Below are 17,336 nucleotides of genomic sequence, written 5' to 3'. Positions count from 1 at the left end.
GAGCCTTAGCCCTGTGAGAAAAATGGGGGTCTTCTAATAGCTCTTGACATCCCTAACAAACTGTAGCTTCCAGAATGGATGTTTAAAGTGGTATAGTTAGGACTGCCATGCATCCGAAATTCCCCAGCAGTGTCTGGGTGGGATAGCTTAAATGTCCAGGAAAATCCAGACTTCCATGTCGGAAGTGTAGATTTTGGAAATTTTCCTTAAAAGTAGCTCAAAAACGTCCTTTTCTTTCTTTTCTTTCTTTTTTGTGATCTGGCAAAAAAAGTTTAGCAACGAAGAAAAAAAACTAAGCAACTTTTGTGTCTGGATTTTCACTTTTTGAAATATGGCAACCCCTAGGTATAGTGCTTTAAAAATAGGGTGTAAATGTGGCCCACGTTTGGCTGCCAATAAAGTAAGGTGGTTCTCTCAACATACTGGTAGGAAAGACTGAAGGAAGAAGTTAGATTATCATGCTTAGCTCCCCACCCCACACCCCACCCCCTTTTAAAAATGACAGCCGGTTTTGTTCTTTGTCTTTGACAGATGCCTGAAGAACAGGCGTTTAGTGTTCTGGTCAAAATCATGTTTGACTACGGACTCAGGGAGCTTTTCAAACAGAATTTTGAAGATTTGCACTGCAAGTTTTATCAGTTGGAGCGACTCATGCAGGTAAGGGATGCTGTCTGTCCCTGGAGACCGAGAATTGACAGGGGGCGGGGTTTCATCCGAGAGAGTGATGCTCTTTGCAAGGTGAAGTCCAGAGGTGATGGTAACAGTGGTGGCCTGGCTGAGGGGTGGCCACATGGCCTTTAATCATGGGACAAGCTGTGCCCCATTCTTTCCCCTGGCCATTTTCTTCTTCCCACGACTATCGCAACGGCGTGTGTAGCGCAGTGGCAGGGAGAGTGGGGTGGCTGCTGCAAGCCTCATTGCTGGACTCCAGCTCCCATCATCCCTGCCTACTGACCATGCTGGGAGTTGGAGTGTAGCAACATCTGGAGTGCAGCACAGCTTCCCCCAGCCCTGGAATAGCATGCCTTTATTCTCACCCCTTCAATTTCTTTCTTTTTTCTTTTTAAATTGTTGTTCTTCTACCAAGTGTACTTGAAGCATCTTGTGAATTGTTCAAAAGAGCCACACTCTAAATATAGTGTAATATTGAATGAATGAATGAATGAATAACAATAGAGGAGAAGCAGTGGAATATAAATAATAATAATAATAATAATAATAATAATAATAATAATAATAATAATAATAATAAATAATATTTGATACGACAACCCAAGAATTCATTAAGTGAAAATGCTTAGTCAGATTTTTATTGTCCGTTAGGAAAAGACCATCGCAATACTAGTCACCAAAAACAGTAATAAGAATCCAAGAATAAATTAAAATATAGATTGTCAAAATTTAAGATTGCAAAGTTCCTCAATTCATTTAGGTTTAGGTTTTGTAAAAAAGATCCCCTTGGCAGTTGTTTTTGCGGGGGGGGGGGGGCTTTAATTTTATTTTTTACTAAAGTTACCCTATAGGTAACAGACTTGTCTACATTTTGCCAGTAGCCATCCGATTGACCCCTTAGAAAAAGAATTTATTTGCTCCACATCTGAAAGCCGCTGGAGATGCAGCTGGGGTGGGGAAGCACACGCGGGAGGCCGTTCCACAGTTTTGGTGCCACAGTGGAGTAGGCCCCCCCCCCCCCACGTGTCCACCTACCACATCTCCAGCGATGAAGGAATTCGTGGCAGGGCCTCTGATTAGCACTTTACGGCTTGAGCAGGCTCACATGCCTGAATCCCTGTGTTTCTAGAATGCCAGACAAGTGAAAAGTTCCTTGCCAGGTCAATTGCAGTAGCCTTCAGCAGCTGGCTGCCCTTCGGCGTCTTGACATTTCAGCAGGCCATTGGGGTCATTGGGGGGGGCACCGGGACTTGCCCCTCCCCTGCTGCCACCATTAATGCACCAGAATGGGTGTTTTTTTGAAGCCAGTTGCTGCCTAGGGGCATTGATGTCCAGGAGACCTAAACGTTCTAAATTACGTTAATGGGAAACTTAAATGTTCTGTGGTGCATTATGAGCCCGTTGTGTGCTTCCATCTTAAACAGCATCTTGCAGATGAGAAGATGGTTGCGTTATTTATTTATTTATTGCTATTTGGGACAAACTTTTGTCTTTTTCTTCTCTTTTAGGAGTACATTCCTGACCTCTACAACCACTTTCTGGACATCAGCCTTGAAGCACACATGTATGCATCCCAATGGTTCCTCACACTGTTCACAGCAAAATTCCCCCTCTATATGGTCTTCCACATAATTGACCTGCTGCTGTGTGAGGTAAGGGCGATCGCCTTTGACAAATTCCAGTAATCCCGGCCCTTCACATGGGTATATTTAGTTATAAACTAAGCACATGAGAGTTCCTCTTCCTTGTAAGCAAGCAAAAATAAAAGGGTGGAGAGAAGGAAGGTATATGTAAACAGTTTCACAATCATGTTCATTTTCATGGATGTTTTTCCAGCCTTCTGTAGACATGGCATCATGGCAGCTTCCAGCCAGTGCATTAGATGTTAATCTCCCATTTCTTTGAATCCACCTATTGTGTGCCTGTGTGTGATCTGGACATTGAGTCACTGGCAAAGGAGGTCAGCTTTGTCCCCCTTAATCTCTGAATGGCTGTGTGCAAGAAGCTGGTGCTGGAGGAAGGAAATGATTCAGCAGCTTCAAGAAAGTTTTGGGCATAGATGACCGGGTTAAGTTATGGGCAGAATGTGGTGCCAAGAAGAGCTTGCTAAAAGCTTGCTTTTATTGTTGCGTATAGTCCTCAGGTGGCACAATGGGTCAGTCATTCTCGCTGTTAACCGGAAGGTTGGTGGTTCGAGCCCACCCAGGGATGGCTGTGGGCAGGACTCCTGCATTGCAGGGGGTTGGACTGGATGGCCCTCAGGGGTCCCTTCCATCTCTAGGATTCTATTACCATCATGGTTGTATCAGCTGCAGAAAAGAATATACATGCTAATACAATATTTAAAGAAACGACATCAACCAAAATATATTGTTACATTAAAATATATAGTAAAAAAAATGAGGTAAAAAAAATAAATACAAAAGGTTAAAAGGAACTAATGCATTAAAATCACCTCCATTTCTAAATGCTGCAACACAACAATAAGAGTGCTGAGGACTGCTATGCTGTTGACAAACATGCTTGATGGTAGAAAAGTCTTTTTATTTTGAGGCAATTTTTTATCTTGCTCTTTAGCCATAAAGAGGTCCCAAGGAAACTCACAATTCATATAAAAAAACAGAGCCCTCCCTGCCATTAGGCTTACTTTATAAAAGGACACGACACACAAGGAAGATGCACTGCGAGGGAGGAGGAAATAAGCATGCTTAGGTTAGATGTCTTAGTTACTTGGGAGAAGAGACCCACAGGTGGTGAGGTGCGTTTTCCCTGTGGGACCCATGGCCAATTGCTTGGGTAAGGTCTTTCCATGCCACTTTCTAGTACGCGCTGTTCTTCTTTGAGTTCATTGTTGTCATAATGTGCTAGGAATATCCATAAAGCTGGGGGGAGATTGCAGCTCAGTTGCATCTCCAGTTACAGCGATGGGAGAGATCTTTGCTTGAGAGCCACTGCCAGCCTGGGTAGACGATGCCAGTCTATATGTCACGGGAGATGATGCCTTTGTGGACTGTTTGCCCCCTGTCTGCTGGCCTGCGGAGAGAGCAAACCGCTACCCATGGCTTTGTGCTACTACACCCAACCCAGGGACTTTTGCTCATTCCACCCCCAACAAACCACAGTCTGTAAGCCAAGAGCAAACCTTGCCTGCAGATTGTGGTTCCTTAGCAGTGAAACAACACCTAGCCCATGGTTTGGACATGGCGCTGAAGCCAGAGATCATGGTTTGTTTCTTCCTGGTGCTATTGGGAAGGAGCAGAGTGAGCAAGAGAAACAAAGCAGTTCCGTGGAAAACGCTTAACTGGGGTGTGTCATGGTGTGTGAACGAGGGACATAGTCTGACCTGGTCTTAAGGCAACTGGGCATTAATCACCATTCTGCATTTGGCAGAAATACTTTTGGCATTGGGACTTCTGATTGTTTTGGGATTCTGATGGTGTGGAACTCTGGTGGGGAATCGTTTCCCCTCCTTTTCTGATTTAAATATTTGAAAGTCATTGGCCATTCATGCTGCCACCTACCCAGTTCCCTTTGGGGCACCTTCTTAGGGACCAGCCTGCCGTACCAGGAGAAGGGATTGTGCTTGACCCCTGCTCCTGTCAGGCCCAGCCTGCAAGGCTTTTGGCCGGGGATGAAGGGAGTTGCAGTGCAGCAACATCTGGAGGGCATCGTAAGGGTGGCCCTGGTCTAGGCTATTTGGCCATGTTCGGAGGGCTCCCCTAGATTCCCTTCCCTAAACAACCACTGGATTGTGCAAGGGGCATCTGTGGGGGCTGAAGGCTCAGACCTGGAATGAGAACTTAAAAGTGGAACTCAATGCAGTGCAGTGTTCTTGTTTGAGAGATTTAGAGGGTTCCTCCAAACCTTGCAGCAAAATTGATGAAACATGTCTGAATCACACTTGTGAGGGAGCAGTGAACAGAGCACATTTTAGCCAGTCAGCAGCAGCAGCAGTGGTGGCAATGGCTTCCTGGGAGGCAGTTTTAATAATTTGTTTACTCGCTTGCTAATTAGCAACATTCATTAATTCTCAGTGGACTTTCCCCCTCGGAAAATGGCACAGTTCTGCTGTGCCCCCTTTTACTGAGAGATCGTTCTGTTCCTTTCCCAGCTGGGGTTTGTGCTCCTCGGGGTGTGTGTGTGTGTGTGTGTGTGTGTGGTGGGGCGGAGAGTGGTGCACCCTGCTGAAAATAGCAGCTATCAGCTTTGCTCTGGCCTGTCTCTTCTGAGCTGCCAGAGGAACTGTCTGCCCATTTTCAGCTTTTCGTTTTCAACCATGAAGGATGGGAACCCTTTCCTGAAATCAAAGCAGTTCAGGTGGAGGCAGCATCCCATGATCTAGTTGTGCAAATGTCTAGGCACTCTTCTTTCTCTCTTCTCTGCCCACAATTACAAGAAAAATATATGCAGACTTGCTGGTGGAGCTTCTGTTCTAGGAACCTGTACAGCAGCAATGAGCTGTTGAGTCTTCTGGGTACATTTAGCTTACGTCCTCACCCCCTGCAGTAAGATGACGCTTAGCAGAGGATATCAAGGCTTTGGAGCAGAGAGAAAGACCTGTCTGTTTAACAGACTATAAATCAGGATGGGTTCTGGGGCTGATAGTTCTCGTCCAGAACAGACTTGGAAGAGACTGCTCCGAATGTTGGTTTTGTCTCTCACTACTTGCTTTTCTTTCTTGTTTTTTTCCCCTGCAGGGCATCAGTGTTATATTCAATGTTGCCCTTGGGTTGTTAAAAGTGAGTATCCAGATCCTCTGTTCCGCTTCACACGATTTGTGCCGAAAGCCCTGCAGTGAACGTCTGCACTGTAGAAATCCTTAAGCCTGAAAAATTATCTTGCAGTTTTTAAAAGCAGGGTCTGAAAGAAAGAACTTGGCAAGAGAATGACTAGTGGGCTCCAGTGGAGTGAGTTTTACAATGGGGCTCTTGCTGAACACCTTGGGGCTCTTGTACATCTCTCTCCCCACCCATGGGGCCATGTTTGCAACGTAGAAAAAAGCGCTGGGCTAAATAGACATTATTTTTTAAAAGAAAAAAGGAAGGAAGGAGCTGGGATCCAATAACTCCCCACTGGTAGTCGGGACAGACTGTGAGCATCCTTCCCTCCTGCCCACCTTGGACGGGAGTGTCTGTCTCTCTTTGTCTTCCCTGGGGTGGGGTGGAGTGGGGAAGGATGAACCGTACTTTGCTAGGAAGGACCTAGCAGAATGAGGCTTTCCTCCCACTCAGTGCCTGCATTTTGCCACTAGCGTGGGTGGATAGGGAAAGCAGGGAGGCTGCTCTTTCTTCAGAACTTCCTGCCATTGTCAAAACTTTTCAGTTTTAAACTGTCTGCGACAATCCAGATATCCTGTCCCTTAACCTTACTAGCCTTCCCTCCATCCTGTCTTCCATCACAAAGGACTCCTGCCCCAAGGCAGCTTGCACCAAGGTGCTCCCCTCAGGGTGCATGGGACCGCAAACTTCACTGGCCCCAGCCAGCAGGGGGGGTTGTATTCTGGCCCTGGGCTGCAGGCAGCCACACAGGAAAACAGGAATGTGTAGTGTTGTGTTGTGGGGGTTTTGTGTTTTGTTTTCAATAAAGCGGAGTTAAATATCATTTCCAAGTTCTTCCCTAAGGAAGAAATGAAGCTACTTTTGCCCCCACTTTTCTTGGTTACAGGATGTGGGTGCCACACAATTTCATTTCCCAGAAACCCTTTTTCTCTGCACTTTCTCAGACAACTAGGGACGACTTGCTGCTGACTGACTTCGAGGGTGCTCTGAAGTTTTTCCGTGTGCAGCTGCCCAAGCGATATCGCTCTGAGGAGAATGCCAAGAGGCTGATGGAGTTGGCTTGCAGCATGAAGGTATGCGAGTGGAACCAGCCGGCCCTTGCGGGGTTGCATTTAAGTGGAGCCTTGCTATGAAATACTCAGGGGGTGAATATGCCCCTCATGCACTGCCAGCAGCGATGCCTCCTGTTCTGGCTGTGACGGGAGACTTTCCAGACAGTTAAGTAGCTGCTGTAAAGTGGAGGGCGGAAGACGAGACCTGCGCTGCCAGAGGGAGCCTTGGTGGAGCTTCTGCATCAGTGCCAGTAGAGGGAGCAAGAGGACAAGTTTTGTGCCGCTCCAACATCCCTTAACAAAACTGTTGGCATCCTTCCTGGGCCGCCTCTGGCACCAGCCTGGGCCCTCCAGATGTTCTGGACTGGGGCTGATGGGAGCTGTAGTCCAGAACATCTAGAGGAGCCCCAGGCTGGTCTGGAGGCTGATGATGAGGGGGAGAAGGTGGTGGTTTTGCAAATTGTGCTCCCCACCCCCTTCTGATTGACAGTCTTGCCTGTTGTTGTTCTTTCCGTTCATCTCTCACAGTGATAATTGCCTTTTTGTAGGGCGAGCTGGTTTGCCTTTCAGCCAGCCTCAAAATAAACCTTACTGCATTGGGATGGGGGACAGGTGGGAGCCCCAGGTTTGCTAGCTGGCTTGCCCATTCACGGGGATAAGAGGTTGGAGTGTGTTTGCTTCACTTTTCCCTTTCCCTTCCTGCATTTACTTCCCACCTTTTCTCCATGAAGCTCAAGGCGGCATATGTGGCTCCTCCCCATCTCATTTAACCCCGTAAACAACATTCCTGTGAGGTAGGTTAGGCTGAGAGGCAGCGACTGACTCCAGGGCCAGGGCCGAGTGGGGTTTGAACCCTGGTTAGACACTCTGCTACACCACACTGTTTGTTTTGGGGAGCAAATATACTGCTTAATCCAAGTCACAAAAATAAATCCAAGGCTTTTGATTTGTGTGATAACATTTCAGCAGTTAGGGCACTGGGTAGTGTGTTTTCTTAAGTGTCAGGGAATGTTTAAAAACTGCCAGATTGCATAATAGACGGGGTCTCCAGAAAGTCCGTGCCACAATAGATATGGACTTAGCACAAGTTAAAATGTAAAGGTAAAGGTAGCCCTGCCCGTACGGGCCAGTCTTGACAGACTCTAGGGTTGTGCGCCCATCTCACTCAAAGAGGCCAAGGGCCAGCGCTGTCCGCAGACACTTCCGGGTCACGTGGCCAGCGTGACATCGCTGCTCTGGTGAGCCAGAGCCGCACACGGAAACACCGTTTACCTTCCCGCTAGTAAGCGGTCCCTATTTATCTACTTGCACCCAGGGGTGCTTTCGAACTGCTAGGTTGGCAGGCGCTGGGACCGAACAGCGGGAGCGCACCCCGCCGCGGGGATTCGAACCGCCGACCTTTCGATCGGCAAGCCCTAGGTGCTGAGGCTTTAACCCACAGCACCACCCGCGTCCCTAAATGCTACCTGAGCCCCACTACCAGGCTGAAGCCCCCTCCTTATTGAGAAGCCAACCAGGATATGTTCCAGCTCTCGCTTGAGGTGAAAACATGAAAGATTGTTCTGGGGACAATGTCTGTGTTTGTGATGCAATGGCGAGGGAAGAGGAGACCTTCTCCATGGAGCTTGGATCAGTGTGTGTGTGTGTGTGACATTTGCTGAAGATGCTTTGTGGCACTCTAAGGGTTATGTGATCGGGGCACTGTCCTTCTGAAGTCACAGTCACTGTCCCTCTCCCGACATGCACAACTCCTCCACACATGTACTGATAAGAATTTATTTATCCTCCCTACTGTGTCCAGTGACAAACTCTGTAAATTGGAAGGGTGCCTAACTGTAAGCTTCCTAAGCAAGAGACTCCCAGCCAAATCAATCCCCAGAGTTCCGTTTTGTTTTTGTAAAAAGGCTCCAGCGGATATCTTGGGTTAAAAGAAGCAAAAGCACAGCTTCTCCACATGTCTTGACTGAGATGCTCTTGATTCTCTCCCCCACCCCTAGATTAGCCAAAAGAAGCTGAAGAAATATGAACGGGAGTACCATGCCATGAGAGAGCAGCAGGCTCAGCAGGAAGACCCCATAGAAAGATTCGAGGTAATTTATGTTATTCTGTCATGTTGGGGGCCAGCCTTGGACCAGATAACCACACATGTCTCAGTGTTGTATTTTGTAGGGACCACAGATCAGGTATGGTCCCAGGCAATCCTTTCTGAGAAGGCAAATCCATAACCAGGGGCACTGGAACCGGTACCACTGAAAAAGTCCTCCCCCTGCTGGCTATATGCAGCATTTAATTCCAGCCTTGTAATTCAGTCTGCAAAAGTCAGTCTCCTGCCTGCTTACCCACCTCATGTCTTTGTTGGTGGGCAAGCTGTTGGTGGCCTCCATAAATAAGCTCCTTAGCCTCCTATTTGCAGTGCCAAGTTCCAGGCAGCTACAATGAATGTTTAATTGCAGGGTTTAGGGTGGAGGATGCCCTCGGGGGTGACCACTCTGGGGGCAGTTGCTTTGGGGACACCAAGAGGCTGGGGCTACTGCCTTGAAAATAAGGAAGCATTTTGGGGAGCAGGGCCCCTCAACCCTTGGGTGAAGCATTGGTAGCCTTCTAGGAACTTCATCCAGTGTCTTCTGAGGTGGGGTCACTTAATGAGTCATTGATTCAGGAACTTGCTATCTTTTGACTCTTTTTTTTGCCTCGATCCAGCGAGACAACCGGCGCCTGCAGGAAGCGAACATGAGGCTGGAGCAGGAGAATGATGACCTGGCCCATGAGCTGGTGACAAGCAAGATCGCCCTGAGGAAGGACTTGGACAATGTAAGAGCCAGAGGCCTTGCCTGGCCATTCGCTGCCCTTCGGTCTGTTTGGCCGCCATTCTCTCTCGGTGCCCCTGAGGACAGAGCCCGTCTTTTGTGAAGGCCTGTAGCTCAGCGACAGAGCATCTGCTTTCCATGCAGAAGGTCCTGGGTTCAACTCCTGTTGTCCCCCAGATAGGGATTTGGGTTAAGGCAGCTTCCTGGGTTTTGCTCTTTGAGAATCCACTCCCTACCTCCAACCTTCTCAGCCCAGTTGACTTGAGAGCAGAGCCCCATGACCAACATAAACTGGCTTTATCCCTAGTCACTTGCGCCTGAGACCAAACAATGTGACCAAACAGTTGTGGGAGCTGAGTACATTTAGCCTGTAGAAGACAGAGATGTGACAGGTAAAGGTAAAAGTGACAGGATAACATGGAGGTCCCATGGAAGATGGAGGAGGCTTGTTTTCTCCTGCTCTGAAGGTGGGACCCGAACCACTGGATTGAAATGACAAGAAAGGAGATTCTGACCATGTTGCGTTGGCATCGGCAAAACGGCCATGTTTGCTGCGGCTGATGGGAATTGTAGCAGCTGAAGACTTCTGGGCACCTGGTTGGGGAAGCCTGCTCTGATGAGGCAAAGCATTTCCCTTTTTGCAACAATCCAGGCTTCTTTCTTTTCTTTTTACTTTCTACCAGTTTGGCAGCAGGTCTTTGGATCCTGCCCAGCCTTTCCTGTGCCTTATCACAAATAGCCAAGCACTCTCTATTGGGTCATGTAAAATGGCACCAGTCAACTTGGTTTAGCCAGGTTCTCATGTTAGGACAAGGCAGGAACGTTCCCAAAACAGTGACAGTGGATAAGTCTGCCCTCCTTTCAGAGAGCAGTTGACTCAGGAAGAAACTGGGAAGATTTGTTCTGTGCAGCTCCTCCTAGCCAGCCTTTTTATTCTGGCACTTACTGGTTTTAAAAGACCTCTGAACCTCTCTGTATTCACATAATCCCAGAACATTGTGTGGGAGGAGGAAACAAATGAAGGTTACCTGGCAGGTGAAAACACTGGAGGGGTGGATGTGCACGATGGATCCCTTCTCAGTGTCACTACCCTGTCCCTGGGAGGTCCTCATCTTGGAAAATAGCAGGAGAGGCAGATGTTGGAAATGACACTCACTGTGCTTGTAAATCAAGCAAGCTTTCTGCTTCTCCTTTTGTCTGGATTCCCGGTTGAAAAGGCAGTGCCTTCAGCACAAGCCCTTGTTTCAGTATTGGTGGGGTGTCAGCTTACATGCCCCCCACCCCGGCCTCTCTCCCCCTTTTGTATATGGAGTGGGTTTGCTGCTTTCTGAATGATGTCAGATATTACCAAGTCTTTATTCTAAATTTAATGTGCAAGACCCAGCCTCAAATCTCAAGTGGCTGCCCATCTATACACCCACTTCTTCACAACTGTTTATTTGCTATTTGCAGAATTGCTGCTTTCTGCTAGGAATGTTTTTTTTAAAAAAAAAAATAATAATAATAAATAAAAGATGACCGGAGATGGACTCTGTGACATTTTGGCTCTCCCACGTTTTGTGTTCCAGGCAGAGGAGAAGGCGGATGCCTTGAACAAGGAGCTGCTGATGACCAAGCAAAAGCTGATAGATGCTGAAGATGAAAAGAGGCGGCTGGAGGAAGAGTCAGCTCAGGTTTGGGCCATGGGGCAAGGTGGTGGGGACGGTTAGGCTGCTCTCCCTCCTCTCCGCCAGTGGGAGCGAGAGCAGGCACGGCAAGGGCAGAACTACTGGTTCTAAAGTCTGGCAGCCTCTCCGGGTGGCTTTTCTGTGTTTCTGCCCTTGCCAAACCCAGCTGGATTCCAGATACCTGGGGGGAGAGGAAGGTCTTGTGCCAAAAAGACATTTAGAGTAGGCACTGTGCAAGTCTCTTTCAGGAGAGGGTTCTAGAGTTTTTCAGGGCAGCGCCACCAAAAAAGCCTGTCCCTTGGTGCTGCCATCTCCTCCCCAAACAAATTTCAGCAGGAGGGCCCATGTGGGAGATCTTCAGGCTTGGGGGTGAGTGGGGAAGGTACATACAACTCAGATGTGAAGAGTTGCTATGCATCTTTGCTTGGAAGCAGAATGAGAGCTGTTTGTTTTTTTGCCCAGCCCTGATCCCTCCTGGTCTTTCTTTTGCAGCTGAAGGAGATGTGTCGCCGGGAACTGGACAAGGCGGAGTCAGAGATCAAGAAGAACAGTTCCATCATTGGAGACTACAAGCAGGTGAATGCAGGGGTGTTCCAGGTTGCTGGCTGCAAGGGGAAGCCTTCTGCCTTGCTGCAAATGGATGCAACTCTCAAGAAGGCCTCATGAAGGCTGCTCCACCCTGATGCCCTCCAGGGGGTGATGGACTTCAGCCGAGGCTGATGGGAGTTGTATTCCATCTAGATCAGGGGGTTGGAACATCCTTGCGCATGAACAGAAGAGGAGAGGCCACAGTGGGTAAATGGAATCTCTCTCTGCAATGGCTGTGCATATCGCTTCATATCTGTCTTTTGGCCAAGTCCTAACCACAGCTTCCTCAAGGCCTCTAGCTGGCCATTTGGGAAGCCAGGACCAAGGACTTGAATGGGCTCAGCTGAAGTTCTTTCTCTGTTTTGGTAGATCTGCTCCCAACTGAGCGAGAGACTGGAGAAGCAGCAGACAGCAAATAAAGCTGAGATTGAGAAGATTCGGGTAAGGAGTGCCTCTGCTAGGGCACTGGTTGGGTTTAGCACTAGGCTGAAGGCAGCTTGAATCCCTTGGAGGACATGTGAGCTGAGGGCTGTGGTGCTCAGGTCCTGCTTTCAGACTTCGTATTTGGGCATCTGGTTGCTGAGCCAGATGGGGTCCTTGGCCTGATCCATGCTGCTACAGGCTCTTTTGGCGTCCGCTTAAAACAACCCCTGTGCCATTTTAGGATTGGGCCATTTCTGGGATTCCTCCTTAAAAGCATAATAATATGTTGGAGGTTACCCCTGTTGCTTTTCAATGGTGCTCATCCTGATATGAAAAGGGTGGCTTGAATCCTCTCATCTCCCTGGGGACCTTCTGACTCTGGATGCCTACCCATCTTGGAATGTGTGAGCAATGTATTGCAATTCCATCCTGCCTTTCCTCCTGCAAGCTCAAGGCAGCATACATGGTTCTTCACTCTTCCACACCCTGAACTTTTATCCTCACAACATCCCTTTGAGGTAGTTTCAGCTGAGAGGCAGTGACTACCAACCCATGGTAATCTCAGTTAGCTTCATGGGTGCATTTAGACTAGGGTCTAGCCTGACACTCTAACCCCCGCAACCATACTGGCTGAAGCTGTGTAACCAGCCATATGAGAGTCAAGGTGTGTTTGTGTGTGTGATGGAATAGTTCTTGGATTGGGGAAGCTGCACTGGCACCTGGAGTGGCTTTCCTCTACCACAGGCGGAAATTTACCCCTTCCCAATTGAGTCATTCCAGAAGCAGAAAAGTTAGAAAGTACCATGATCATTAAGTTAAGTTTAAAGCTGCATCAGTTTGGTGTCCATATCAGCTGTCAGCTGCTAAAGGTTGCCTCTGGGCAAAACTGCTGCTTTGGACCCAGGCTCCTGCTGCTAACTTTGGGGGGCAAATTATGGGTGTGCCAGGGGCAGGTTGGCACCCAGACGCAGGCTGCAGTAGGAACCCTGCCCCTGTGGGTGGGGAAGCTCACAACCTGATCTCCTTGGCTTCAGCAAAAGGTTGACGACTGTGAGCGCTGCCGGGAGTTCTTCAACAAGGAGGGGCGGGTGAAGGTGGCTAGCGTTGCCCGGGAGGGCTCTGAGGAGGACACGGACGAGGAGAAGGAGGCGCTGAAGAACCAGCTGCGGGAGATGGAGCTGGAGCTCGCCCAGACCAAGCTGCAGCTGGTGGAGGCAGAGTGTAAAATCCAGGTAGGTCACATTGGGGGCAGTGGGAATGGGGCGGTGCACCAAGCCAGTGCCCCTGCCTTCCTGCAAGGTTTGTAGGCTGTGTCCAAAATGAAGTCCCCATTCTTAAGCTGGAAATTCCCAAATTCTTCTCTTAAAAATGGTTTCTGGAAACAAGACGACGTAGAGCTGGAGTGAATTTTGTACCCCCTGCTTAGGTTTGTTCAAGTGAGGTTGGGGAGGGCGTGGGGGTGGTTGTGTGCAGGGAAATTGGGAGTTCTGTGATTCTCCTTTCCTGTTTCCTTCCAGGATCTGGAGCACGACTTGGGGCAGGCGCTGAATGAGGTGCAGGCCTCCCGGAAGACCTGGTTCAACCGAACACTGAGCTCCATAAAGACAGTGACAGGCGTTCAAGGGAAAGAGACGTGCTGAAGGGGCGGCCTCCTCCCGTGGCCCACGTTCCCCCTTGGGGCACCTTCTGCCTTCCGTTGCTGCCTCGGCCAGTTGCCGATGCTGCTGCCATGTGGGAGAGAGAGGACCAGAATGTACATAGACTCTAGAAACACACAGCGCATGTTGGGGCTTTCCGCAGGTCAGTGGCCCAAGCTCTCTGCGAGGCTACCGTTGCGAGGCTCAGCGCAGGATCTTCATACTACTGATTATTTAACCAGGGGGTGTAGCTGTAGACTGGAAGCTCTTTTCAGAGGGGCAGGGAGGGGGACACACACACACAAAAACACTCCATTCTACAGTCTGGCTGGAGGCATTTCGCAGGCCCAGGTACGAGAATTTACCAAAACCTCAGACTTACTAAGTTTACAGATACAAGAACTTCTTCTTTTTTTTACAGTTATAACTCTTTAAAAGAACAAAAGGGAAAAAATACTATTTCCAAGAAGTTACTCCAGTGCCAGAGACCAGATCTGCCCCCCCCCTCCCCGCCTGAGCTAGTGGGGGAAGAAGCATTTGCATGGTTACCTTTTGGAGCAGGTTCACGCCCCCCCCCCCCCGCAAGTGTGTCAACACACCTCCCTGTGTCTCTCCTTTGTCCACCATTTAGTTATTGTGTCACTAATCAATTCTATGCAAGTGGGTTGGAGGAGGGGGAGTGTCATCATTGTCTTTTCAAAGTACCTGTCGCTATTGGAGTCCTCCTTGTCTCCGAGCTATTTAACTTCTAGCGTGGTCCGTTCCACACGTGGTTCATCTTCCAGAGCCATATATAACACATACCTGTATCATTTCAGTGGCCAGGACCTCTGGACTGAGTTAAGCTAAACTTGGGCCCTAATGAAGTCTGCGAGGCTTTTAACTCTCTCCTAACTTTGTCTTGTTGACTTGGGTGGAATCTTCAGATGCTACTTAGCTTAGTTTGGATCCAGCCCATTTGTGAACCAGAAGCTTCGTACTTTTAACTTAGCAAGCATTAAGACTGTCTGTCTGTTTAACCAGCCTCCCTCGCACTTTCTGGAGAGCTGCTCTGCCTCTGCGGGAGCTTTTATCCTTTATGGTTTTGCACATGGATGGGAAGAGGGCAACACAAATAAAGGGGTGGGGAGGGAAGGAGGGATCACTGCACTGGCTGCGCTGTTGCTGTGTGCAATGTTTCGCCATCTTTGCATGGGCCTCTCTCCCAGGCAGAGGCGATTCGTGGCTCCGATGGCCGGCTGGGTTTTCCTTGTTTGTGTGCACCATTCCCGCTGCCACCATCCCTTCCCATTCCCTCCACGCTTCCTGTAACCACACCGGTAGGTCCTAGGTCTGCTTGGATTTCTGAGCGCTTAGACTACCCCAAAACGTCTCACCAGAAAAGCTGTAGAATGGAGGTTTTGCACCTTTGTAATTTCTTCTTTTTTAATTTATACTGGTTTGTGCTACGCTGAAATGAAATAGCTATTGTATCAGCGGATAAACTTTACTTGTGTGCAGTGTGTTTTGAGTATAAGCTGGTTACAATAAGAGGCACTGGTTTGTATATAAAGATAATTTGTATTTCTACGTTATTATTTTTTTGTTGTTGACCAGACTAATGCTAGCTAATGCAGCCTGAGACTACCAGAGGCAAAAAGACCTTGCGGTGCCCAGGTGTTCATAATTTCTCTTCCCCTTAAAACTGTGTACATGAATATCTCGTATTGTTTTAATAATACCAAAAAATAACTGTAACTCCATCATTAATAGATGTGTGGACATTGTAGTAGAAGAGTAGTTTGCAGAGTATAGATCTTTGAATTGATATATAAACTAGTAAAATTGTATTACTATTTTCTTGTTGTCTTTCACTTTTAATGGAAATGTCATCCACTCAATTTGTCTCTGCTGCGGCCGTAAGAAAGTTAAGAAACAGTTGGGGCATTGGGAAGTGGCCTTCTACACTCAGAGCAGCAGCACTCCAGCGTTTCAGACAAGAGACCTTCCTGTGCTTTACGTGTAGGGGTTGAGCCCAGTGCCTTCTGCACACAAAGCAGGTGCTCTGCTGCTGAGCTTTGGTGCTCTTGGTTCCCGGAACCCACCCTCTCCAGCGTCCCAGCTGTGTTCTGATGTGGGAAGAACATCACTCACAGGAAACACATCCATTAAAAGCCCCCCTGCACTGACCCACAGCACTTCGCTTGCACGGAAGCTCCCTCCTTGTTTCACATCGGAAGCCATGGGGCCATGGTGTGTGGGTGGGTGGGTGGGTGGGTGTGTCAGAGAGAGAGAGAGAACGTGTCTGTGTGCCTAAGCCTAAAATGGCCTCAGACTCTTGGCATGGGCAGCACCTTTGAGCACCTGTGCTAAAAGTTCCCACTTTCCTTAGCCCTGGAAAAAAACACATGGCTTGCTGTGTCTGGAAGCCTTGGGGTGGGCGGGCACATGTTTTCCGTTTAATTATTGACTAAAAGAACATTGGTTAAATGTTCTCCAGCGCTGTTTGGCCTACAGGACACAGCACTGTTCTCCTCTCCCTTCATCCTCACCTAGACGGTGGCTCTGCTGAAGGTCTGGTGGCTGCATCAGAATTTAGATGGTGAGCTTTGTAGCTGAGCAAGCACTGGAAACACTGCACTTTAATCCTTGGTCACAATTTGAACCCTTTTCAGAGAGGACGGCTGCTAAGAGAGTCACTTGGGAAGTTCAACTGCTGAATGTTTACCCTGACAAGTGGGGAACTTCACATCTCTGAGCACCATTATGGATATATTACAGGAAATTACTAATTGTCATCTATTAACTATCAGCCTGCTGATCTATAGCAGGGGTGGCCAACTCCCAAGAGACTGCGATCTACTTACAGAATTGAAAACTGGGGTTCACTTTCCCTTTTTGGGGAGTACAGGGCAATGTTGTTGAGCTTTTTTTAGGGAGGGGGAAAGACCCTATTTTTTTTTGGGGGGGGGAACAGTCACTCAACAACAGATCACTGGGAAACAAACAAAGAGCCTCACTGAGTAAACTCACAATGGTAGGCAGGCTGAGGGAGCAGGGCTGGATTCTGTTTTTCAAACACTAAGGGAAGGGACCCAGCGATCGACCATGATCTACCAAAACCTCCCGAGGATCCACCATTGGATTGCAATCAACCTGTAGGGCATCCCTGGTCTATAGGATTGCAGGAAGATGCCTTACCCTGAGTATGACCATTGAACCGTCTAGCTCAGCAAACCAGCAATGGCTTTCCAGGGTATCAGGACAGGAGTCTTTGCCACCCATGCCTGGAAATGCTGCCAGGGACTGGGACCTTCCGCATGCCAGGCAAGTGCTGTACCACTGAGCTGCACCCCATCCTTTAGCAGGTGCTGAATTGTGCCCATGGATGGAGGAGTGTTTTCTGAGTTGCTTCCAAGGTCCACTTTTCTGCCTGCTTGTGGTACCTTGGCTAGCAGTTAGAGAATTGGCTGCAAAGGATGGCTGTCATCGGGTTCCATGGTCAATCTGTGCACATGTTTGAAGATTCAGGTTCAACGTGGAATCGGGACCCTCCTGCCCTGTGTGAGACTCGTGGGCTGTACATTTGTTGATGGGCCTCAGAAGGTGGTGGACTCGCCTTCACTGGAGGTTTTTAAGCAGAAGTCGGATGGTCATCTGCGGGGATTCCTCAGCTGTGATTCCTGCACTGCAATGAGTTGAGGCAGATGACCCATCCACCTCTACAGTTCTA

At 48.6% G+C, this 17,336-nt stretch overlaps 1 protein-coding gene across 3 annotated transcripts in view; it reads left to right on the top strand.

Moving 5' to 3' along the window:
* The window catches only part of RABGAP1 (RAB GTPase activating protein 1), a 96,110-nt gene extending 80,649 nt beyond the window's left edge, over positions 1–15,461 (top strand). For all 3 annotated transcript variants that reach the window (XM_083422950.1, XM_083422952.1, XM_083422951.1), the window contains 11 exons: positions 532–657; positions 2,181–2,324; positions 5,370–5,411; positions 6,395–6,523; positions 8,500–8,592; positions 9,203–9,313; positions 10,878–10,982; positions 11,469–11,552; positions 11,934–12,005; positions 13,022–13,219; positions 13,505–15,461. In XM_083422950.1, coding sequence (XP_083279076.1) covers positions 532–657; positions 2,181–2,324; positions 5,370–5,411; positions 6,395–6,523; positions 8,500–8,592; positions 9,203–9,313; positions 10,878–10,982; positions 11,469–11,552; positions 11,934–12,005; positions 13,022–13,219; positions 13,505–13,627 — 1,227 coding nt within the window. In that variant the 3' untranslated portion in view covers positions 13,628–15,461. The remainder of the gene's footprint in view (positions 1–531; positions 658–2,180; positions 2,325–5,369; positions 5,412–6,394; positions 6,524–8,499; positions 8,593–9,202; positions 9,314–10,877; positions 10,983–11,468; positions 11,553–11,933; positions 12,006–13,021; positions 13,220–13,504) is intronic.
* Positions 15,462–17,336: the final 1,875 nt, after the last annotated feature.

This window comes from Podarcis tiliguerta (genome assembly GCF_965153285.1).
Source record: "Podarcis tiliguerta genome assembly, chromosome: Z".
Classification (NCBI taxonomy): domain Eukaryota; kingdom Metazoa; phylum Chordata; class Lepidosauria; order Squamata; family Lacertidae; genus Podarcis; species Podarcis tiliguerta.
Note: the sequence above shows the minus strand (reverse complement) of the source record. Positions and strands in the feature narration are given on the sequence as shown.